Below are 25750 nucleotides of genomic sequence, written 5' to 3'. Positions count from 1 at the left end.
GAACCACGAACATCATAATAATGGGCAAAATTCCTTGAAACTTTTCGAATCGTGTCATTCTGGATGGGAGTTATTTGGTGGTGTTATAGATACTCCAACCATTTTCGGCAAGATTTGTCTCGGACTTGGTGGTCAGGGCTGGTGGTCGCATGCATCATTGCATGCTGGAGTTTTGCCGCATTTTAGGCATCTTTCATCTAATGCTTTGCAGTGATTGGAAAAGTGACCAAGTCTTCCCGATTTGCCACATTGGCAGAGTTTGGGAATGTAGTATTCTACATTCAGCCGTGTATAGTCAAAAACAATTTTTTCGGGAAGGTCAGATCCCTCGAATGTGAATTTGAGAGTTAAAAGAAACTCTGCGAGACTCTCCGAGTTTCTTCAATTGGACTTTGAGAATTTTTTTATTCGGAAGGTGGATCATTGGAGGATTTCCTCCTCCGTGAAGGAAGTTGGTACCTTCTCGACAATTCTGAAGCGGTAAACGTAGTTTTGAGGATTCGAAGCTCTCGAGCCTTTCTCCTTCATATTTCTAGGGATGCGTTCATCGTAAGTGATTATTTACACGTCCCTTTTGTTTTGGGGAACTTTTTTACCAGGGGCTGAAGCTATGGGCTTCGAAATCTTGGAGACACGCAAAGGAGGTGGGGACCAATCTGTTTGTGCTTTTTTTCTTTTAGGGCATATTCAAGGCAGAATTTGGTACATTGTGGGAGCCTCCGATGGATACTGAATATCCAAAATAGTGGCTTCCACTTATAATCGGCTCATTAGGAGCAGAAATTTCAGACTTATCCACGTTACCCCTGTAGAGCTAGCGTGGCCCACTGTGATAAGACTTTACATTATTCGGAATTGGATGGCGCTTTTGATTTTCTGCAATTAATTACTACATCATAACGAAAGAACGCCTACTACGACCTCGGAAAACCAAACCAGACTAATTCAACAAATTGCAAATCTAATTGCCGAGGGCGTAACGGATGATATCACTACGTTTTTGTGAGTGATTAAGCGAGGAGAGCACTCTTGTACATTGTGCCACAAAATTGCGTGCAGTGAACTTGCATTTAATATCTTTTTTCATCCTTAACCTCGCTCGCGTTTGTTGTACGTTGAACTACAAGTATCTGCGCAACGCAACGGTGGATCTACTCTGGGCACCTGGTCATCGTGGTGTAGAGGGAAATGAAATCTCGGATACCTTAGCAAAAGAACTTTCCCCATGCCTGGACCGGAACCAGCAATTGGGGTGTCGGTAGCATTGGCTGATGCTACTATCGAAAACTGGGAACAAGCTTCCCATAATGATAGGTGGCGAAGTCCTAATGCTGCGAGGCAGACTAAACTTTTCCTGTCAGAGCCCAACAAACATACTGCAAAGTTTATCCTGTCGAAAAGCAGGAAGACTTGCAGAAGTATTGTGGGCATTCTGACTGGCTACAATTCACTAGCTGGGCATATGTTCAGAATAGGAATTATCCAAGATGATACGTGTCCATCCCGTAATGAGGAAGCGAAATCGACGGAACACTTTTTATAGAGATTTGAGAACCTCTCGACTCCATCCAGATAAGACTTATGACCGAGGTGCTAACTAGGTTCCTGAACAGGACAAATTTATTCAATGACTGCAGGGATTTATATATGCTTCGCAGCAAAATGGAATGACAAATTCTACTTTGACGCTTTCATTTGGTCTAATTATCATCTGAAATCGAGCGATTTTTGTTGAAAGTGCAGAGTGATGAGAAAGCAATATATCTACATTGCAAAATGTGGAGTGACCGGAGAGCTTCCAGAAAGTACCACTTCTGAATCTAACAAAGTTGGATAAATGAAAATATTTTCTTCTAATTCACCTACCAATGCAGGTGAAATAGCTGAACATTTTAAAGGGCGATCAACAGTAAAAACTAGAAGAAAGCCCTAAAACTAACATTCATGGGAGACATTGGTTGAAAAGTACAATCACCTAACCCACAAAGAAAAATCGACGTCGTTTTACTTTCAACCAATTCTCTCTTTTGCCCAGATAATTCTTGTTTGGGTTGAGATATAAAAGTATATTATTGAGCAGGTTTTGCAGGTCTAGGAAGAAGAAAAGGGAGTTTCGGAACTATTTATCATGAAGGTAGTGCACCCAAAATGATTCAAAAAGAGCATTCCAAACTGACAAATATTAGCCATAAGTAAAAAATAAAAGCAAAAAATTAAGAGAAGTTGATCAAGCCTGAACAATGCCATAATGATTACTCTATCTTGTCATGACTGATTGATAGTACTATAATTTGGGTAACATTAGGAACGAAATATAACCCTTATTGGTAATTAAAAATGTAAGAGCGGCAAATTACACTAGTGTGTGTGTTAAGAAACAAGGGGAAAATTTAATTTGAATTTTTACGAAAAGGTTATACAAAATAATAAAAATGAAATGGACAATATATTACTCTTTATGAATGGTTTTGGATGATTCTAGGGCTAAAGTACAGTTTCTATACTGGTTACAGTAGTTTCCGGATCATGTAGTACCTTTTGTACATCATTGCTTAGCTCCTCGACTTGCTTGTCATGGCTGACTTTTAACTTTTCCTTTTCACGATTTTGTTTCATTCCAATTTGCTGCAATTGAAAATAATAATATTAGTCAAAGTGGATTCCAAAATATTTTGTAGTAAGTACGCAAAATGTCTCGAAAATTATCTTGTGAATTGTGAATTATAAAGATCCAAAATAGGTATCTAAATTTTTGGAAGTTTTTCAAGTATCATAGATCATACCCAAAGAAGTCCATCAACTTTCAAATCCTAAAGTACATATATTCCGTATCTTCGAGTTATGGTGCAGAACTTTTTTATGGTTTTGAACAGTGAATGATCATATTGGTCAGATTCCTATACATGGCATGTGTGATGCATATTCTTGTAGTATATAGGTACAATATTATCAAAGTGTCAATTACACCAAATCAGACAAATCGATTTAAATCCATAAAAATTGCAAGTCATTCCATCTCGATGTAACCCAGATAAGAAACACGTATTATAAATTTTAAAATCATCAAAAGTAATCTTCAAAAAAATAAATGTACGAGTTGTTTCCGATACTCAATAAATCATACGCTCAAGTAGTAAACAAATTCTTTCCATTCATAAAATTCGTCTGCTCCGCGTCTACTAGAACGCGAACATATCGACGAATAGCTAGACTCATAAATTTTAATTAGAAACTATAATACTTATGAGTGACCATATTCACAATGGGTATGGCTGGGAATTAGTGCATCGTGCCAAGTGACATGCCCAGAGCATGAAACGTGCGGTAATTCAGATGGGCTCATATCGCTGATAAGCGATATATTGAACATGTGTAATTGACCCATTGGTAAAAAACTTAGGACTGCGCAATATATCATGTAATTTATTGTTTTCAAAATATTAAATACTAATAGCAAACCGAAATGTTAAATAAATATTCATTTATTTGGAAAATATTAACTTTGTTGTCTCGCTGCACTATTGTGGCTAGTTCCTCCATCCAAAGATCTATTCGTGAAAATGAATATTAGAAACCACGGCAAATGCTTACGTATAATAATATTAACAGTTGCCAGTCTATCTGCGGTCTAAGCGCTGTGTTAGGTAAGTATTCTGTTTTTTGAGAATACTTAAATTAGTCTCTATTTCTTATATTTTCCTAAAGTCTACAGTTTATTGGGGATCGATTTTTACTCTGATCCATTATCTCGAGATAGTACTGGAACTTCTAAATATTTGGAAAATTCATCTTATGGCACTCATAATTCAACTCCAATACAGAACGAACCCTGCAAAATTAAACTTTTTACATGACGATCCTGCCGATCCAAACTGATGGAAAGAATGGGGATTAAGCAATAGTTACAATATGGTTGATAAATGGGAGCCTCAGTTTTAGGCGGAATGAAATTAATTGTTCTAATATTGTTCTTTTAGTAAACGAAAAACGGTAGCTTCAATACTTTTTGCGAGGGGTTTTGGAGCGGGGTCGATTGGTACGGCTACCAAGAACATAGAGAAATCGAATGCACTGGTGCAATTATGAGTACAGCGGTGGAACGATGGAAATAATATCAACGATTTTCCGTACCTCGCAGAGATGCCACGCAACACGGGGTGGTGGATTGCGTAACGTGCTAACAGAGACCCATGCTACAACTTTCATACAAACGTTCTACTCACGAGTAATTACATATATTCCTCTAACTCTAAAAATGGACTTCCACTCTTTATCATGTGGTTTCGCCGAATTAGATCTAGCATTCTGGCAAATTCCAGCCTTAAATCCCACCGCATTGCAGTTCAAACATTTACCTTGAAAGTTTCGCGACTCCAAAGCTTGGCGAAGTCTGTTTAGTAGTTCTACTTTGATCTTCGTTGCAGCAAGTTCCAACTATTCCCCTATTAAATTCACGAACTTTATCATTTGGGTTTATTCAATCCCACCGCTCTCACCAATTGTAACCCAGATGTTTGGATCGATGCTGAGATTCCCGTACTCAGAGGGATTAGCACGTCTAGAAAGCTGAGACTTCTCAAATACCCTTTATGCGAAACCCTAAGACTTTTCTAATCTAAATCTAATATTTTCGTCAATTCGAATCACTGAGTTGCGTACAGTGCCTACAGAAACCCTTCTATAGCTTTTATACAAGCGGCGGACCTCGAGTTCTTTTATAATTGCTGATGCAAGGGCGGCACTTTTTTCGATTCATTATCCTAGCATTGCAATTTAATAAATTTAAAAAATTGCTGACATCAATTTCCATCGCAATCATAGGCAATAAGTTAATGTTGTAATTAAATTTAGTCAGTCTAGAATAAACTACGACTCAATAAAAATCAGGCTCAATCCTATAGTATATTTTTTTATATAATCCACGTTTTACTTATACCTGGCTGAATACTCCAGGAAAGTTTGCGGATACTTTTTTTTTAGTAAATTACTTTGAGATTGGAGGATTTTACGGACATTTGTATCAACTAAAACTCATAAATATTTCCCCTACTCTTATGCAATTGTTGGACCCTTTTTAATTATTATTATTGCGAATTTTAATTGGAATAAATACCAATACAAATACCAATGTCGTTAACGTCTCCCCTCGGACACCCCCTTTCGTGGTGGGGCAGCCTATAGTAGTTCATTAATAACATACCCTAAGATTGTCCAAAATACATGAAGATAGGTGCAACCGGTTTACAAACTTCTAGTCGCGGGTGAGGCATCGATTTTGATTGACCAGATTCATGTTTTCCCACAGAGGAAACTGTTGAGTGCATGTTTACGCCACTTTTGTTGAGTATAGTGATCGATTCACTACTATGCGAACTGCAAAATTTGCCAACACATACCTAAGGTTGATGTGGGAATGATATGTAAAAATATACAACGCGCTGTTGATTTGATTGACAGTTGGTTTTCCAGGCATAAACTTGCAGTAAATCCACATAAAACCACAATGGTATTATACTTGAGTCGCAGTGTTTTTGTTTTAATTTCAGATATCAATATTGGTTTTATTGGATTTTTCCTTAAAATACAACGTATGTATTTTCAAAGTATACAGGGTAGGCTTTCGAAAAGTATATAAACATACGCTTTTGAACCTCGAAAACCATACAATATCATCAGACGAAGACCACCCCCCGTAATCGCTCAATTCACGTAGCAAGGGTTGCAGGCCTTACTTATGTATAAAACCCTATTTTTTTTATAGGATTGTCATTTTAGTACTTAGCCTGTACATTAGTGTATTGATTCCATCGTCATTAGAAGGAGAATGGATACAATATGCTACAAAGCTGCTTGCACTTATGGAATCTTGGTAAAATCAAAATGAAGTTGCTCGACATCTGAATTTAAGCCGCTACTCCGTTCGATGTGTGTACCAGATTTATCAACAGACTGGAACCTATATAGAAGGTGACGTGGGTGTTATGTAGTCACGATGTTATTGAGAAATCGGCATTTGAAGGCAGTTCAACTGGTACAGCACCACTCAATCGGTGGATATTAGGGAGATATCTAGCTTAAGGGGGCTTCACAGTCCATGGATGGCCTAAAATTGATGGGCACCCAAGGTCAAGCTTGCCTCCTCTTCCCTCGAGCACATGCGAATTGCATGATTAAGCAATGCGCTGTTGGCTTAGTGTCACACCAATGCAGCATGTGCCTGCAAGGAAATGAATGGGTCGAGTACGACTATATTGGAGATTTTTAGAACTATTTACGTCGTTCTGCATCTCATTACAAGGTCAAGTAGCGGCTGCGAATCACGTGGACTTAATACGCAATACTATCTCGAAGAGGCATTAAAGGAATACATCATGTCTTTTCCGGGATTCATCAGTAAGAACTTTATTTCCATGGAGAACCACACAAAACCGCACACCGCTGCTGTTGTACGCTGGTATTTGGAGGAGATGAATGCACTTATAAGGCCATGATCAGTTCGACGCTCAGACCTTAATCCAATTGAGCATTCATGGGATGAATTAAAAAAAAAAGAATACGTCACTCCAGCGAAAAAATTCGTCATAAATTTAGTGGAGTCAATAGAACATTAGATGGAAGGTGAGATTCAGCAAAGGGGAGGGAACAGTTTACTTTTGATTTATTTTTTGTTTTCTCAAATTAAATTTTAGATATTTATTATTCAAGTTCCAATAATAACAGTACCAAAGTAAGAAAACAGGTTGGTATGTTGGAAACTAGACGCTTCGAGTATGAAGAGTATAAATATAAGAGTTCATATGACGATGACGTCATAAACGTCTTAGATTGCGATAAATTCATGTGAAATACAAAATGTTCGCCTTTTATAACTTTGTTAATAATAACTGCATTTCCTTCAAACTTTTCAAACTTGTGCATTCTATTATTACTTATAATGGTAGTGTAAATATTGTACTTCTAGGACGAACTTAAGTTTCGGGTAAATTTTAAAAACATGGTAATATGCTATTAATAATTTTATTTGAGCAGGGGTCGGAATGGAATGTATTGTGATTTTTTTCAGATTTTCCGATAGTTTTGGATAAGTTCTGAGAACGAGACCTGTTTCGCTTTTCGGGGCATAAGCTTTGATCCCTGATTCCCCTGATATCAGAAATAAGTTTCGAAAAGTACTTATCCAACCATTTCACTTGATACCTCACATGACCAGATTCTGTGAAAAAAATGTTACACTCCCTTTTGGCTGTATATAGAGCTCCTCTCCTTAAATTCAACCGAAAGTGGCGCTACTTGCTATAAAATGGATTCATAGACCACATATTCTCACCAAATTTTGTGATAATAGCCTCAGCCATTTCCCAATAAATTGGGTGTTGTAGGCAAACAGACAGATCGACAGACAGACAGACATTGAATCGATTCTAATATGATTTTGTTTCACGCTAAACCTTAACGACTGTTGAAGATGGTCATGTGCGAGTATATTTACAAAAATGAGGAAATTGAATGATTTTGGTTTTTATGCTCTCCGACGAGGTGAAACATCTAGGAGCATTCTAGGTAGAAAAACCACATGTACTAATGTGGATATATCTATGTTGTTATCATTAAGTCGATATGCGTAGAGTGATGTGCTAAGGTGACACGAGCGTGTTTCGCTGTAAACTAGCCTCACTGCAGAGAACTGTGTGTCTGGGTATTAGCACGATAATCTCGAAAACTGTCCAGGAATAAAGAAATCGAATGAATTCTGTTTCTAGATTCAATACGGTGGAACTATTTTGCGATATAGAGGGAAATGAAATCTCGGATACTTTAGCAAAAGAGCATTCAATTTCCTCTATGTCCCGACGGGAACCAGCAAAAATCGGGAATAAGCGTCCCAAAACAATAGATGGCAGAGCTTCAATACTGCTATACACACCAAACTGTCTCAGTCAGAACCAAAGAGTTTTTAGTATTAAATTTAGTATTTTTTGAAGTTCATCAGTACCTCAGTACTCTTTTGAATTTTTCAGTACCTTTTTAGTCAAATATGTACTTTTCAGTACTCTTTAACAGAAACCGTAACGAAATTAATATCACGTTTTGCTAAATGACAAAGTGACCGGAAAGTTAAACTATTAACGATTCGCTGTCTCACTTCGTGAAATAGGTTAAAATTTCCGGAAAATCCCAAACACAAAGTAGTAGTTTCAGTGAATGCAGCCCATCACATCATAAAATATATAAAATAACCCCGCTCATATAAATATACTCTTTCCCCATTTTTAGGAACCAGAATTTGCCCGCTTCTGACAACACTGAGCATAATGCAAATTTCATTCTGTCGAAAAGCAAGAAGACTTGGGGCATTAGGTATTGTGCGCATTGTGACTGGTCATAATGTACTAGCTGGACATTTGTTCAGAATAGAAATTTTAAGAGATGATACGTGTCCATCCTGTAATGAGGCAGTGGAATCTACAGAGTATTTGTTATGTGTATGCTCCGCCTATGTACACATCTTCTTCTTCCTTTTCTTCAGCCTATGTCCCGTTCACAACCGGGGTCGGCTCATCGTGATCGGTTTTGCCATTTGGCTCTATCGAATTCCTGATCTGGGTGCAATCTCGAGGCTTTTAAATCCCCATCCAACGTATCAAGCCACCGTTGTCTCAGCCTGCCTTTTGATCGTTTACCATTGACTTCGATGTTCAGACCAATCTTGGCAAGTGAATTCTCCTTAGCACGAATTGCGTGACCATATCATCGAAGACGCCTCTCTCGCAACTTTTTCACAATCACATAATGATCGCATAAGACACGGATTGATTTTGTGACCACAATCAGAGCCCCGCTGTGATAAACAACAACGGTACCAGTCTATACCAAGTGCAGTATACCCCTTGTGAGGTTTCGGGACCAAATTGCCACTGATCTGATCGCCCTGAATAGGCCTTTGGAGCATTCGCCTACTGCATCACGGCCGGCAAGCCAAAGTGAGTACAGCATCTCCCGGTGCCACCACTATGGAGGCTCTCCTCGCTCACTTGGTTTCGGTTCAGCCGACAGGGTTGCCGCCCCGTCTTCCTCACCGCCGCCTCTGAGCATTGTCTTTTAGAGTCCGCCAACACTCAGAACCCTAGAGGGCGACAGGACGGACGACATTGCGATAAATTTTAGACTTGAGACGTTTGTTGATCCTTCCATCACAAAGAACACGAGTTGTCGAATGCCACTTCATCCAGGTTGCATTGGCTGATAGCGTTGATCCGAGGTATTTAAATCGCTCAGTTCTGGGCAGATCACTGTCGCTGACAGTTTTGTTTAGATTCAATCTGAGACCGTGTTGCATGAGGCGATCATTCCATTTTTGGACAAGTTGCTCGAGATCATTTTTGCTATCAGATGCTAGGAAAACATCATCTGCATAAAGCAATACGGTGCTGGACGTTGGATATCCCGTGTGACGGTGTCCATAACAAGAACAAAGAGGTGTGGTGAGAGAGCCCTTCCTTGATGAACACCAACAGAGACACGAAACGGTTTTGATATACCCGCCACACTTCGAACTTTAGTTTTCGGATCGTGGTAGAGCAATTGAACCCAGCGCACGAGTTCTTCTGGTACTAAGTGTTGTCGTGGAGCACACCAGATCAGTTCGTGTGGAGCACGGTCAAACGCTTTCTCTATATCCAGAAATGCAATGTAAAGAGGGCGATGGTTCTCACGGTGTTTCTCCATGAGTAACCGCGCAGCGTGTATTGCGTCAGTAGTTACGAAGTTTTTGACAAATTCGGCTTGACTCACGGTTATTTCAACGATTTTGCGAATACGGTTTTCAAGAATGCGTTGAAAAATCTCCATGGTATGGGAAAGTAATCGGATCGGACGGTCATTTGAACATTCTGCTGGACTACCTTTCTTTTTCCATGTTGGAACAATGGTACTTTCTTGCCAGTCAGATGGTGTTCCTTTTGTGCTGACGTTCTTGAGTGGCATTGGGTAGCGTAACATCCGATTACGGAAATCCTCCGTACATAAACGTGTCTGGTACATTCCGTTAGACGAGGGAGTCGAGTACAATATACCATTACGGTCCGAGTGTTCAGAGGCTATGCCTGTTTTCCACCTCGAACACGCACTTGGACAACACACGTATATAGCCGAGAAAAGTAGGGAATCTGATCTAGCCGAGCCGACTCTGCGACCGAGGCTAAAGAGAAAGACGATTCTGTAAATGAGGCTATTCAACTAAAAAAACTCAATCTACAAGGCTAACTCATTCTGCTCTATGATAATACCAGCTTGCATGTTATATAAGGTGCTGTCTCATCTCTACCCTGAGAGCAGTGGTTACAAAACCGAAACTCGCCTATTTGTTTTGAAAAATTTTGTGCTAGTCCAAAACAGAGGAAGAAATGTTCTCTGTAATTGGTCCGGTCATCAGGTAGATAGCGGACTCAGAACTAAATAAATAAAAAATTAAATGGGAAGCCCTTTCACATCCGAAGTCCGAGGACAAATATCGACACAGCAGTAAGTCGCAGGAGTAGGCAATATTGAGCGTAAAATACAACACACAAGCTACTCACTCATGGCAAATATCCGACATGCTTTTAGTTTGCAAAAAGATAGCATCATCAAATTCGAGAGGATATTATGTAGAGAAGATAGCAAATTAGGCAATCTTCCTATTGGCTAGTTACTTCTTTGTGCTGAAACCCTTCGCTATATATTCCTCCTTTATAAGTCTAGGGTAGATACTTTAACTTACTAAATTGTTTTGGATCTGTTCAGAGAGAAAGTATACATGTAAGTTTTCTATTACCTTTTTCTCTTCCATAAATCGTTTGATATTATTTTGTTTTTTCTCTCGAAGTCGACGATCCTTCTCATTTTTGGTCTTTAATGTTTTGTCATTAGCAACCTCTTTGGCAGTCTCTACGGATACTTTGGCTTGTTTAGTATTCAAATCTTTCATATCTCTGCAAAAGTAGAAAAGAAATAGCTTTTTTCACATGAAAGAGAAAGAGTCAACTTGGTATTCTACCTTTCCTGTCTGGCTTCCAGTTGTTTCATTTGACTGGTTTGCACTTGTTCCATGAGTTTTTTTAGAATTTCCTGTTGATCCTGCACCTGCTGTCGTAGAAGATCCCATTCTTCCTTCTTATGGCGAGTGATCATTTCAGTCCACTGGTTTGTTTGTTCGGTGATAGCTGTTCGAATCGCTTGGTCTGATCGAATCTCATCTTTGCTGCAATTGTTGTATTATAAATGAGTAAGAATTAAATTTTAAACAAATAAAAAATAGAGGCATTCGGCTTGAAAGGTACAATTAATGTGTTTTTTGTTGTTCATTCCTATTTACTTGCCGACAAGTTGTTTATCTAAAACTACTTCTATCACTATTGCCAAATATGACGAAAACGGATTCCTTCCGTGACACTCACCTTTTGCCTTTTATTAATTTATCTATTGCAGAATTTTGACTTTTTTGCATGCTCATTCGTTCTTTGCTATGCTTCTTTTTCAAAGCCTCCAATTCCTTTTGTTGTTTTTTAGCAGTCTTTTGGAATCCTTTTTCTTGCTTGAGTGATTCTAAAGTAATCGGCTCAAACACTAAAGGTGGTTCTTTCTTCTCCTCTTCCTTCTTCTCTTTCATCCCATCACGTGCTGCTCCGCCGCCTGTTTCTTCAATACCAAGCTCTTTCATTTTGTCCTGCTGTTTTTGCGCTGCACCTGCGAATCCTCGAGGATCAGACAACATAGCCATGAAGTCCTCGAATCCATCAGGTACATAAATTTTCAGTTCGATGTTACAGAACAGCATTGGCAAAGACATTGGGAAATTGGCTTCAGTTCTTAGGGAGATGTGTCGATAGCCAGCCTGTAAACCGTCCAACGGCAGTATACGTTGACCAATCAACTTGCCGTTTTCTTCATACACACCGAATCTCAGTACGGCCAAATCTGGCAATACGACTTTTCGGAAAAGGAATGGGTCTTCATTATATACAGGATTTAGGCCGTTTGCTGGAACCATTCTTGTTCGGAATTCTTTCTTTACAGTATCAGAAGGTAGACCGTACATGTCCACTTCCACGTATGTTCCCACCTTTTTGTCAGACAAGAACTGACCGGCGATTACTTGTACCGCACATGAAGCTGCGATTACACCGTCCACTGGTGCATCAGCGAAGGGATCGAAATCTTTATCTTGTCGTCGCATGAAATCGGGCTTAAGGAGATAGCCGCAGTTACCGTTGTATTCAAATTTTCCCTGATTGAGTTGCATTGGTAAATCGGATGTTTGAAAGTTCAGTGATACCATCTGGCAGCCGGCATTCCAGAACACTTGGGGCATGTAGTTTGAGGAATCAGCACGTGTTCCTTTCGGATAAATGCGGGACATTTGACGCTTATTATAATTGACGAAGTCGATGGCTTGTTGTTTTAGGTAATTCATGCCAGCAGTTTCAGCGAACGATGACATATTATGATAGATGTTCTTTTCTGTGGAGTAGAATGAATAAATTTAGAAATATAACATCACTTCCTAGTACATATGCAAACGATGTAGACGTTTTTATAGATCCATAACATAATAACTTATAACAAAGGTTAGACTATCTCTAATTGGATCGCAAATTTCTCGTTAATATTCTTCGATCACATATTTCAGCTTCGTTCCTTGGAAATTGGTTTTTATTTCAACATAATCATCATGTAGTTATTAATGTTCTTAAGGGGGTCATCCCGTGTGTCGGATCTGCGGAATCGAATTCTTTTTTGTTTTGGCATCAATTGTATCTAGATATAGTGTAGAATATATGGGCAAAGTGATTTTTTGATATTCGAAGTCATTCGGAAATTGTAGTGTTAAACACGTAATAAGTCACATGCCAGATTTATGCCCATCGCCGGAATGAAGCGCGTGTTTATCGGTCCGAATGACTTCACTAAAAGGAGAAGAATTGAAGCTAGGACTGTACATGTGTTTATTAAAGAAATCGAAGATTTATAGATTAGGTATAGCAGATTAATGGTCAGTTAAGGTTTTATGGCTAAAAATCGCATTCTACTTTTTAAATGCGTTTTTCTCGAAACTGCATATTGAAAATCGGCTGCCACCATAGCCCAAAACCTATCCAACGAAATTCTTGGAAATTTTCACGACTTATTCAGAACATATTTCTACGGTCCGCAAACTAAGATAATTGCGATTCATTCAGTAGTTTTTTTTTATTCATTAAAAAAGCCTTAAAAAAACACCAAAATTCACAAAAAAAGAGTTTAACACGGCACCAAAACTTTAGCTTTTAATATTTTTTAATAATCCTAGTTTCCGGACTGTAGTTGAGTCTTGACGTTAAAATGCCGTTTACTTTTTTCTTTAAGATGATCGTAGCGCCCTCTAGCGTGGCACCAGAAAAACACCTTTTTTGGAGAAGAGTGTATAAACTACTCTGTATTATAATAATGAATTATGTTGTCGAGCTGGAAAAGTTATTACGGATTATCAAGATATTAATAAATATATGGTAAAAAATTCGTATTTGTATCTTTATCCAGTTCTTCACAAAAATTTCTAAAAAGACCGAAAAAAACGGCTTCCACACGGAAAGACCCCCTTAAGTGGTTTTCTGAAAATTAAGATATTAGAAGATATTAGGGCCTGGGGTGAAAACTACGCGCACTCGGGGTGAACAACACCCGGCCTCCCTATTATCTTTGTTTTTTAATTGAAAATTCGATTCTAGGCGTCCGAGAAAGTTCCAGGAACGGGGGGAATTTTCTCTTTCCTTCAAATTTATAATACTTGTTTTTTCAGTACTTCACCTACTTCTCACTTAGTGCAGTATTTCAAAATAAATGAGTAAGATATTGATAAAAAAAATTCACTTGAAGAGTGGCCACTATCCCTTTATTTGACATCCACGGTATATGTTTCATTAAGGTTCGGCTTCTCTATTGAATCTATTGAATTGAATTCTGGCGAACTTTCGAAAAGATGTGAGTTTTAACTTTTCGGAATAGGTTTTATAAAGAGCTATAGAGTTCCATTAAGAAGAGTATCCATGAAAATTGGCTAATGTTAATAATATTAACTACTTTTCCGTAGCCAGCAAGTTTTCAAAAATGAAGGACTAAGGAACACTTTACGACTTTTTACTCGTGATTCATATAATGTTGAAGTATACAGTTGCTGAAGCTATCCTTCTCTGGGTATAATAGGAGTGTCACATCCAGAACGTGAGTATGAAATTGGCATAAAGAACGGAGGTTGGCAATCATAAGGCTGATAGCACGAGAAAAAAACGGACTTTGAAGAAAATCCATGAAACTCTGTAAGGAAAGCAAACATTCAAATACATCTAGAATAGTGAAAGAGGATGTTGAAATTGTCCAGGTATAGTGGTGTGATGGTTTTCCGTATTCAGATGCATAAAAATGCCTGACCTAGACTACCAGAGGTAACCCTATTACAAATTAGTATTCTGTCATGGGTAGTAGTCGAAAGAACAGCAATGTTAACGGTGATTGGAGAAGAAGGAGTGTTGGCAACTTAAATTTCCAAAAAAATACGACGGAGGCTTTCAAACTGGAGTGTAGTTCAAGTTCAGTAAGATGTAGACTGCACTAAACATAGCGGAATAGGATGGAGCTGTTCTCTGCGAGATTATTATCTTATCTTATTTGACATGATCACAGAACAAACGATGGGACACATTCATATCTATAAATGATTTGCTTACGTAAAGATATATCGAAGGCTTGAAATTTAACTGGCTGGGCATAGTTGACAAAGGACGAGAGTAAGGGGTGGACATTTGTTGTTGATCCAGTATAGTTAGCTGCAGCTGCTTCCCCTCCAGCTCCTTCGGCTCCTTCAGCACCTTCTGCTCCTGGGGCGGCGGCTGCATCGGGTGTTGCTGCAACAGGTTCTGGTGGTGGTGCTTCGGCGGGAGGTGCCTTGGTTGCGGAGGCGTCTTCGTTTGGTTCATTCTCGTCGATTTTCAATTCACCCTTTAGGAACAATTCTAATTCGACTTTTTCAACTTCAGGCTTCATTCGTTTATTCTTAATGAGAATTTTTCGCTTAAGTGCTGAAGGCGGTGGGAGAGGTACCCCTGGCTCAAGCTGAAAAAAGAGAGAAGTAATTTCCAGAGTTTGCTTTAGTTATTTGCTGTGAACTTACGGGATGTTCAGGTAAAGGTTCCTTAAGTAAAAGATCACCAAAAATATCATCACAGTATTTTGCTAATTTATATTGCTGGGCTCGGTTACAATGATTCTCGAAAGATAAGATCACTGGATATTCAGATGTGACAAATGCACAGTCTCGGATCGCGATGATTGCATCCTAAAATGACAGATTAAGAATTGATTTAATGCAGTGCAAGTTCTAAAGTATAAATCTGTAAATGACCTTAAACAGAATTTCAGTACACATAGCCATTCCGTGGGTGATAATCGGCTCTTCGTCTTCACCCTTGCCGTTCCAACAATCCAACTCCACGCATCTACACATAAACCAAAAGCAAGTATATTTCATTTCGAATTTTGCTAGGGATGAAAGTTTCTGGGATCGATATTATTTCCTTACCTACATCCTGCTAACAATGTTTGTCTGTACATTTCTACTGAACTTTTACCACCAAATTGTCTTCCCGACAGATACGTATTATGTGAAGAGTTGATGTAGTAATGCGCTAGAGGCTGGTCCATGTCCATGTATATGTCCAATCGATCCAGGAACACAGGTGCATTTTCATCAGACATAAGGTACCTTTTCAGACCATCCATTGTTAATTCATCTACAAATGAGGTCGTGTTAAGAACTGAAGATAAAAATTATGGCAGCACACTTACTAGCTTTTTTCTTTTCTTCATTCAATTCGTAGTCATTTATGATTTCCACGGCTCGTTTTTCATCATAGAGTGGATATAAAATTTCGTTGAGACGAGGATCTCGTTGTTTCTCATTCAAGAATTGAATAAATTGTGGTAGCGTTATGGAATCTCCTTTTCCTTTCGTTCTGTGTGAAAAAATGAAAGAATTTATTAAGATGATTTGCTGATAGTTACTTTTCTTTCACGATAAGTTAAAATCAGGTTTTTTTTAACGAACACAGAACACAGTTTATAAAAATATTTTCAAATATTCTGAATAGCACCTAGAACCCTCGGCCTGCGTATGCACTATGAAAACTTTATAATTTCTTCTGGGCCTTAATTCAAAGAGCATAAGTATTTAATGGGAGTCTATTTTTAACGGGCTAATATGCTCCTTTCCATACTTACGTTATTTAGTTCAACTCCGGAGCAATATTTCTCTTAACAATAACAAACTTACATTGTATTGAATAATTCCTCGATGTCGTTTCGCGGGCAAATCTTATGGTATAGAGCATAGAACTTATCAAAAGTAAATTCTTCTCTTGTCATAGTCGCTCCTTTTTCCGCTGGCAACCCGACTTCGGCAAGCCCTTGATATACTAATTTTTCAGTTTTTCCAGATGCAAATGTTTTTGCTACAACTTTAACGGGGACTCTGCCTTTTGCGTCTACCAGAAATCCTAAACGCATCCAACTGAAAAAGTAATATTTTATTTGTTAGATACTTTAATGGTGCTTGAACATTATTTCATTAGTTTTTTTCACATGTTTAGTTGATACCGTTATTATCTATATTATAGCCAAAGCACTCAAATAAAAGTACACGTGGACACAAATAACAGGCAAACGAACAAACTATTAATATTCATATAAGCGATTTGCATGTCCTTACCTTAATTAAACAAATGTTTAGCATGATAGTGGGGGAGTATAAGTCCTCAAACCTTACCCTCATACTTGGTTATTAGCTAGGTAACAACAGCTAATCTCGAGATTTTCAATTTCTTGAATACAGTTACCTTACCGTTGATTGAAGAACTAGGTTTCTGATTACATCTCGTGGATCTCGTGGGTATGCTCTGCATCAAAGTCAAGTTAAGTCATACCGTTTAATCTCTTCAGGTGAATTCAACAATACAGACTTCATTTTTAAATTATACGGGACAAGAGAAAAGGTCATGCAGGACATTTTTTCTCATGCACCTTTCAAGAACTGATTGCAACTGAGCCTACAGAAGTCATACTAACGCGAGATAAAAGTGAAGTAGCCTCCAAAGCACTGGCGGAACTTTGGAACTTGCGGTACATTATGCATCGTAGGCGAACGTGCACACGATGGCTCCTACTTAACTGGTTTTCATCGATTGCTGGAAGACTTTTAGGAGAATTATTAGAGAGAGTAGTTCAAGTACTCTGCGTTATAACGATATCAGAAGTTCATAAACGCTATAAGTACAGTAATTGAAGGCGCATTTGTGTGCTCCACGATAATGCGCCCGGTTTATAGTGAAAAACATTTTTAATTTAGATTTTAAGTTCAACGCATTTTAATAATTTTCGAAAAAAAAAATACAGTAATATATATGTTTCGAATATTCTGTAAATCCCATACACTCTCATAGCTTCAAGTAAATTTTTTTATAGAATTTTGAACTTCGAAGTAGAAGCTGTCAAAGGTCCGACTAAGACCATTACTTCTTTTCACGCAATCGGATGAGTACAAGTTCATTTTCTTAGTGAGTTTGACAGGAATGGCTGTTTGGCGTTCAACAATTGAACAACAATTATATTAAAACAGTTTAGTCCCTCAACTGTCATTCAACAAGAACTTCGTGTGTCCTAATACTGATGCGTGGGTCCTCACCGAGACGTGGAGAACAAACAAACATGGAATATCGTGCGTACCTATCGAAATAAATCATGCGAGCTAAGCTGAAAATAAAACCAAAAAAAGCACGGAGCACGTGGAGCCGCAAAAAAACCGGATCTTTACGCCAGGACGAATAACATTCTGAATCGATGCTTCTCCTGCATCAGATGCCCATGAAGCCCGGCTAGAGGGAGGAAGTGAAAAGGGAGTTATCAAACCAAAAAGTCTAAGCCACTTTCATGTCTATATAACCTAGTAATTCACCAGAGGCAAAAACAACAACCGTGATAGCAATTCGGACAATCAAATAAATTTGGCGTCTCGCGAGGGTGTTAATATTGTTAGCTGCAGATATTGTACTTAAATCCCTTATGGCTTAACTTCATGTCCTGGGACTTTCACACAGTCTGGTGCAAACCATGCGGTAGAATATCGTTGTGGAAACGTGCTCGGTGTTGTGCGGAGTTCTCGTATATTTTAAGTAGGTAGGATTGTCCGAATCTAACTGCTTGGCTAATGATAGGTAAAATCCGGCATTTGCCAAGATTGTAACAACTTGAAAGAAAAGATAAAAATATAATAACCATAAGAACTAAATTTAAAATAAAAGTAAGGTAAAAATATGAGTAATCAGAGGAACTAAAAATGAAACAAGTTGGAAGACCGGATGCTGGACGCTTCAGGTACGAAAGGTTTTGTGTATTTCTTAGTACGTAGCATGTAATATATGCATATGTTATGTGAGAGTATCCACTTTTGGGTGATACTGGCATTCATAGTCTTGAATTTTCAAAGAAGCAACAAATTAGATGTATTATAACTTTGTTAGTAATAGTGCGATTTCTACCATTACCACCGTCATGCTCTATATTACAGCCTACATCACTGCAAAATTTCGTGGTGCTAGGATGCAGCCAATTACTAAAAATTATAGCAAAATACTACTATCAACTTTATTTGAATATATATCGGTATGGAAGGTATTTCGGAGCCCATGCACCATACAGTGGCAGCCTTCTGATTTTCTTCAGATATTTCGGTTGAGTAGTTTCTGAGAATGGCCCCCTTAAAGAAATGATCACATCCAACCCCCTGCACTCCCCACCTTTCTAACAAATGTCAAAACTAAGACCAACTTCGAAAAATACTAACCGAGACTTTTAATTTAATATATATTTGATGAAAAAAAAATTTACATCACCCTTTTGTATGTATTGGGACCCCCTTAAATTCGACGTAAAGGATGTAGCTCACTGTATATGTCTCCGAGAAAAATGCGTGTGACGCACAGACAGACGGTAAACCGATTTTAATAAGGTTTTGTTTTACACAAAACCTTAAAAAAGAAGTGAAAATAAAAATACACAAATAAATTGCCCCCGCTATTTAGAGTTCCGAAGGGTAGATTAACAAGAACAGGGAAAATTGTTTCTCCTCCCTGTAGGACTGCCCAAAATTTGTAGCAAACTGTCTGGTTAATCACTTTAAATAGCGAGTGCGATTAGAAAGACGAAAGACGAAATTTTCATTGAATTTGCTTAAATTCTATAAGATAACGATCGTTCGAAAACCGAAGTAGACTAAAACGTCGAGTGGCAGCACCAAATACCTAATTCATTTGCGAGACTTTGCAAACCCTTAAGAGTTACTCACGGCTGCAGCAACAGATTCGTCGTCAGAAGGAATTACAGGGAAAAAACGGTGCGCCCTCAAGGAAAATAACCCGAAGAACGCGCGCATCCCGAGCAGCCTCTTCTAATCGTCTAGTGAAACGAAAAACACGGCACGCGATTCCTCCAGTCCTTAACTACCGAATTAACCTTAGCATTTTAAAATTCTTAGCCAAAAGTTTCTTGGCACGATCAAAGGCATTCTGTTTACATATGCCGTCACTTTACTAATTGCCAGTTTGCCACTAGGCAAATTGTCAATCTGAAGAGTTCCACAATTTCCGCCAATATCACCGCTACCATCGCGGGGTAAATCCGATGGTGACAATTTCTCCACAAGTTACTCAGAAGATTATTAACCAGGGTCAATGCCTAGGCCTTCCTACCTTGAACACCGCCGCCATCGTTTTTTCCTTCACTTAAGTTTACAACAACAAAACATGTTAATGATCGTTTTCGAAAATTTCTATATTAACCTTGAAATATTTAAATAAATGTTAGTGTTTTGTGGGAAGTTAAAAGGTGGGAGATTTTTGTAAATAGAATTGAAAATACAAATTATTATTTTAAAGTTAATATTTTAAAATAAGTGGATGTTGGGACGGGACCTATTAAGTATCCGTTATGTCTTTTTGTTCATTGAAAATAATTTTCTTTGTTACTGTGCCAAATTCTGTATTTTTTTCAATTTAATTTAATGGTCCACGTTACCAGTGGTGTAATTGCCACTAATCGTGCAATTAGTACGAAATATTGTGAACATCATTTTATCACAATGAAAGTGAAATTCGATTAAAATTAAAAAAAAATTGGATTATACAGAAAAATTTGGGGAGTTATTTGAACGCAAAACAATTTGAAAAACACATTTCAATAGTTTTTGTTTTTGCACAGTTTACTTAGAAGTGTTAACTGGGATTTCACGTTTATTTCCGGCCACCGTAGTAATTAACATTGTAAAGACGGTGACGTTTTTTTTTAAATTAAAATTCATGTGGCAACTAAAGGTTTAAAAAATTGAAAAAAGCGTAGGGAAAGTGGTTGATTCCAGAGTTTTTTTGGGTGTCCGGAATAGAGATATACAACATCTCCGAATTCAATACAAGGGCTGCTCGTCCCTTGAAAGAAAAACATTTAATCAAATTGATCACATCCTATTCGAAGAAGGCGCTGTATAGAATGTTATAGTTACGAGGAACCTCGGTAGTGCCAATTGTGGTACTAGCTACTACCTTATGAATAAAAAATGTAGATATCGCATAGCTCTAATGGGGGATGTAAGAAAACAGGATCATATTATATCATAGTGAAGGCAAAACTTAATCACCATTAAAAGGAAAAGTTTGAAAGTAGACTTCAACTAGACGACGATTAGAATCCAGCTGAACAGTTGTGGCAGAGTATTGGAAATGACGTCGAAGTTACAGGGCTAAAGACGTGTCAAGGTATTAAAAACAAAAGAAGCGAAACGGATGCTCCATTGAAGACTAGAAGGACTGCTAAGGGAGAGGACGCTTATAAGAGCACTAATCAGGGAGGACAAATACCATGACCTTAAATCGTACGCTTAAAAGACCTGCAGGAAAAAAGAATGTAAATTAAATAACGATATAATTTTAAAACTTGGCGACGATTTGAGAAAAAATGACTTACGAGCCGTATTTAGCGTCGTCAATCCACTCAAATAAGAATATAAGGTGCAAACGACAGTTAGTAAAGACGCCGACATTAGGCATAATACCGACCAACAGTGGGCATAATACTTCCAAGATTTATTAAATGCCGATTTAGAGTTAACGCTAAGGTTTTGCAGCAAATAGGAAAAAAAGCATATGTGATCGGTGAGTCCTATATCTACTGTCAACAGTTAGGACGCACTGAAACAATACTGGAGTGACAGAAGAGAAGAATTATCTCAGATATGGATTAGCTTCGAGCAAATTCACTGTAACGCCAATTTGCTCGACATGCGAAGGATATGGAGGTATGGGCATACAGGAGCGACGGGTTCGACATATTGATGAATTGTTCAACAAGCAGAATATCGGTGACCACGAGGTTCCACCAGCTGAAGACGACGGACAAATGCTACCAGCGGCAAGCATGGAGGACTATTCATCGTCGCTAGGAGTCAATGGAAGTACAGACAAACTGGTTAAATATGGAGGCGACCAACTACAAAAAGAAGTTAATTTACTGATTTCTAATTTTTGGGAAAGCTTGATGGTTCGCAACGCGCTATTACTTACTTCTCTCATTTATAAACAAGTCGGAATACCGGGAGCTGGGCGCTTTAGAAGATTTTGCTGAATTTCTATGCATAAATATCTGGGTACATTATGGTTCCATTTATATCGCTCGTAGTGTATATCTGTTGAACATATGTGGTATTCAATTCGATGAGGTGCTGACATTTTATCTCATAGGGAGTACCAATTTGATTTAAAAGAGACAATTTTGACCTACGGTAACTTTATAAATAATAGTAGGATTTCCACCAAGGTTTTTCTGACGGGTAATTTCTGAAAGTGGCTCCTTAATTTAAGTGACCCTTTTATGATCTATTTATCCCCCGTTTCATAACGTTGCCGCCTTTCCACCAAATTTCATGTCATTAGGTGTAACGATTTCTGAGAGAAGTGCGAGTGATTGACAGACAGAAAGAGAGTAAACCGATTTTAATAAGATTTTGTCAACAAAACTTTAAGAAGGGATATCATGCAGTGTAGCAGTTATAGAGGTATTAGGTTGTTGACTACCATCTATAAGATATTCTCCGCTGTCTTTCTAGTCCGGATAGACCTATACCCCCAAAACATTATTGGCCCATACCAGAGAGGTTTAAGTCCAGCGGACGAAAATCCCAACCGACAACAGCTATGATGCTGAAACTCAAGCAAGGCTGTTGGGAGCCAAAAGAGCTTATTTCAGCTTATAAAAACTCTTCCGCTCGAAACGTCTCCTATTGTACAAAACAACGACGATGACCGTTTGATTATGGACAAAATCCAGCTCAATAGGTTGCAGTGGGCGGGTCACTCAATTCATATGTGTGAGAATGATTTAGCCCTGAAGGACTAAAAAGACAATATAGGTGATAGAAAAAGATGATGTGGGCACACCATGCCTTTGATGAAGCGATGGTGTAGGTCAGCACGTCAGAGAGCTTTTAGGGATATCAAATTGGTGATATTGACCAATTAGACTCATGGCTATTGCCTACCTATCTAGTAGGACATAATTGACGCAGATACTGTAGAATTTAGCTCACCACGTCAGAGAGCTGTTAGGGATATCAAATTGGTGACTTTGAACAACCAGACTCAAGGCTGCCGTCTATCTGCACCCTGGTAGGGCATAATTGACGCAGATACTGTAGAACTTACAAGAATTTCAAATTTTAGAGCATGCCGTCTTGGGCAGGAGAGTAGTGAATGTTTTGAAGGTTTCGTTTAAAAACACAATGCCTCTCCTCCGCCTCTTTCTTGGAAATGATTATAGCCATTGAAATCTCACCCATGCATCAAAACGGAGTGTTTTGCATTTGTTTCTTAATATAAAACAATAAAGGAAATACGCCCCACAACTTGTTTAACTTTATTTAACAACAAACTACACCCTAACTTAAATCAGTTCTTCATAAGATTTGCCTTATATCACCGGCTTTTTGGAGTTCGGGAAATTTCAGCCTATTAACTATCTATAGCCTCTATGTCATAAAACAGGACTTAGCTTGTATATTCAATTGCTGCTTGTCAATGACTCCTTGTAATCGTTTTGGTGTCGATAGTACTAGGTTTTTAGTTGATTCTGATGAAATTTCTGTAGCTTTTCAATTCAAAAGTTCTCAGCAATGTTCAGTTGAATCCAAAATAAGGTGATTGAAGAGGTGTGCAAGGCTCGCTTGCTGCATACTTTTTTCCACATTTTCCTAATTTTTTATGTAACGCCTTTGAAATATTTGTTTAGTTTTATGTTACTTTAATTATTACTATCGTGTAAAACAAAACCTTATTAAAATTGGTTCACTGTCTGTCAACCGTTATATCTCAAAAATGGTTACTCCTATTGATACGAAATTCAGTAAAAAGATGGCAACTGTGTTCTCATACATGCAAAAGGGGGGTGTGAATTTTCCGCCGAGTATAGCCATACGGGGTATCAAATGAAAGCTCTCGATTAGGATTTTCTGGAACCGATCTGAGTTTTAATATTGGTTGCAAAGGAGAGAAGTGCGGAGATCCGAAAAGGGTCAGTTACTTCAAGGACCCGTTTTCAGGAACTATCCAACCCAAATGTCTGAAAAGAAATATTGTAGTCCATGCATATGGTATCTGGGCCTCAAAATACTCTCCATGTCGATTCCTGTTTTAATAGAGTTAATAATAGTATGTTAACATTTTCTAGAAATTAACTGGGAATCCCTTTAGTTTTATCTCAGAATCATCAACTTGCCGTAGGCTACACTATTGAGCATAATATCGCCAAATTTGGTATAAATTGCGCTACTGCTAGCAAAGTCAAAATAGGTCAAGTGTTACTTTTGTGTAAACCTCTTGCTCTTGAATGTCAGTATCATTTTAAAGTGAATATTTTGACAAATGAAATGCATAAACATTACGAGCCAAGTACAAATGGAACAAATGCCCACTTAAATATATTTATATAAGAAATACACAAAACCTTTCATATCTGAAGCGCTTAGCTTCGGCTTTCTCGATCTCTTACTTTTTCTTTAGAAAAATATTTATTTACTACTTTATTTCGAACGTTGTCTCGGTCTCGAGGGCGAAAAGCTGGAAAAGTAAATAAACATTTTTCTAAAAAACAAAGAATATTTTGGCCAAATCTCATGTGTAAACCGTTTTTGTCGCTTGTAAAAATGCGGTTCGTACCTAACTGAATTGAAGTCAGGGTACAGGCGACTATGTTTTCAATTTCGGGAAGTGTGAAAAGAACCCTAAAAAACTTATCATTTGGGGTTTTCACTTCAAATATCTGTGAAAGATGAAAACAGTTCATATGGAGGATTCCAAAAATTAACCTTTCACTCGCCACATTGCACAATATTTTTCTGCACAAATTGAAATGCCAAGGATTTGTTAAAATATGTATCTTTACAAAGAATTCGAGGACGAAAGGTACGCGTGTTTAACGAAAACATCTATCGTCACGAAACCGACGGTGAGCTACGTTACGTCCGCTTGTTAGGAATGACATAAATTGGCACTGTATCGAAATACTTAATCTTTCCATATTTTGGAAAGCAGTTAATATCGTTTCAACTACTCTAAAACGTGTAGGATGAATCGATATTGATTGCTGATACCATTGCACATGTTCCCATTGATGCTAAGAGGCCGAGTATCGCGAAAAAATTGATATTTCCATGTTGCTGACTATCCAAGGACGATTTTCATGGCATACTTTTTTTGGGATACGCGCTGCAGGCGTGTAATGTAATTCAGACTGTAAATGAAATTATTCGGAATTGTTTTTAATTTCGATTATCAAAAAAGAAATTGACAGCACGTGCTGAGAAAATCTTTGGATTTTATGATGAAGGTTTCCCTCATATCACAGTGAAAATGAAACAAGTGCAAGCGAGAAAATCATTACTTTCCTGAATCAAATTGAATTTTACGATTTATTTCTGGTTTGATATATCAAGGGTTGCGAATTTCTTTCATGGAAGTAGATTCATGTCAGTCAGAATAGTAATGGCATTCGTATCAATTTCTGTATGGAATAAACATAAATCCATTTACGGCCGCATGTGATTTGTACACGTGTTATTGCCAGTAGCTAGTCTCCTTCCTCATGTCATCAAAAATTCAGATTCAGGAAATATTCTTTAGCGCCAACAGCTTCATCGTGAAAGTGATTGCGAATAGGAAGAACAATTTCCTCGAAAATATATTATGGAAATGCTGATAAAATATTGGCAATAACTTTTCGAACTGATGTAAATACTATTTATGATGGATTTATATACCAAATTCCCTTTAAAACTTCTAAACGATAAATCTCAAGACCCGCATTGAAAAAAGAATGAGAGTAGGAAGTGAGAGGATTTAAAGGATTGTTTGCACCAAAAATATGGATTTTAACTCTCCGAATTCGGGAATACTTTTTCTCACTTGGTGGACAATTTGCAAATTGTCCATAATTTATTTAACGTTCGTGGAGGCTTGTGCGATGGGGTTAGTAATACAGTGATGAGATCTGATCCAGAGACCTTTCTTAGGTTTAGTTTTTTTTAAAGCGGAACCTTATCTTAGCTCCGCCATAATACTAACCAGAAAAAGGCTTCTAGGATATATAT

At 38.0% G+C, this 25750-nt stretch overlaps 1 protein-coding gene across 5 annotated transcripts in view; it reads right to left on the bottom strand.

Annotated features, from left to right (window-relative positions):
• The window catches only part of LOC119655752 (1-phosphatidylinositol 4,5-bisphosphate phosphodiesterase), a 317000-nt gene that overhangs the window by 6362 nt on the left and 284888 nt on the right, over nucleotides 1-25750 (bottom strand). For all 5 annotated transcript variants that reach the window (XM_038061808.1, XM_038061805.1, XM_038061809.1 and 2 more), the window contains 10 exons: nucleotides 16343-16579; nucleotides 15859-16025; nucleotides 15593-15803; nucleotides 15416-15509; nucleotides 15185-15349; nucleotides 14742-15126; nucleotides 11436-12498; nucleotides 11036-11239; nucleotides 10814-10970; nucleotides 2536-2625 (listed from right to left, as the gene is read on the bottom strand). In XM_038061808.1, the coding sequence (XP_037917736.1) occupies nucleotides 2536-2625; nucleotides 10814-10970; nucleotides 11036-11239; nucleotides 11436-12498; nucleotides 14742-15126; nucleotides 15185-15349; nucleotides 15416-15509; nucleotides 15593-15803; nucleotides 15859-16025; nucleotides 16343-16579 (2773 nt within the window). The remainder of the gene's footprint in view (nucleotides 1-2535; nucleotides 2626-10813; nucleotides 10971-11035; nucleotides 11240-11435; nucleotides 12499-14741; nucleotides 15127-15184; nucleotides 15350-15415; nucleotides 15510-15592; nucleotides 15804-15858; nucleotides 16026-16342; nucleotides 16580-25750) is intronic.

The sequence above is a fragment of the Hermetia illucens genome, chromosome 4, assembly GCF_905115235.1.
Source record: "Hermetia illucens chromosome 4, iHerIll2.2.curated.20191125, whole genome shotgun sequence".
NCBI lineage: Eukaryota > Metazoa > Arthropoda > Insecta > Diptera > Stratiomyidae > Hermetia > Hermetia illucens.
Note: the sequence above shows the minus strand (reverse complement) of the source record. Positions and strands in the feature narration are given on the sequence as shown.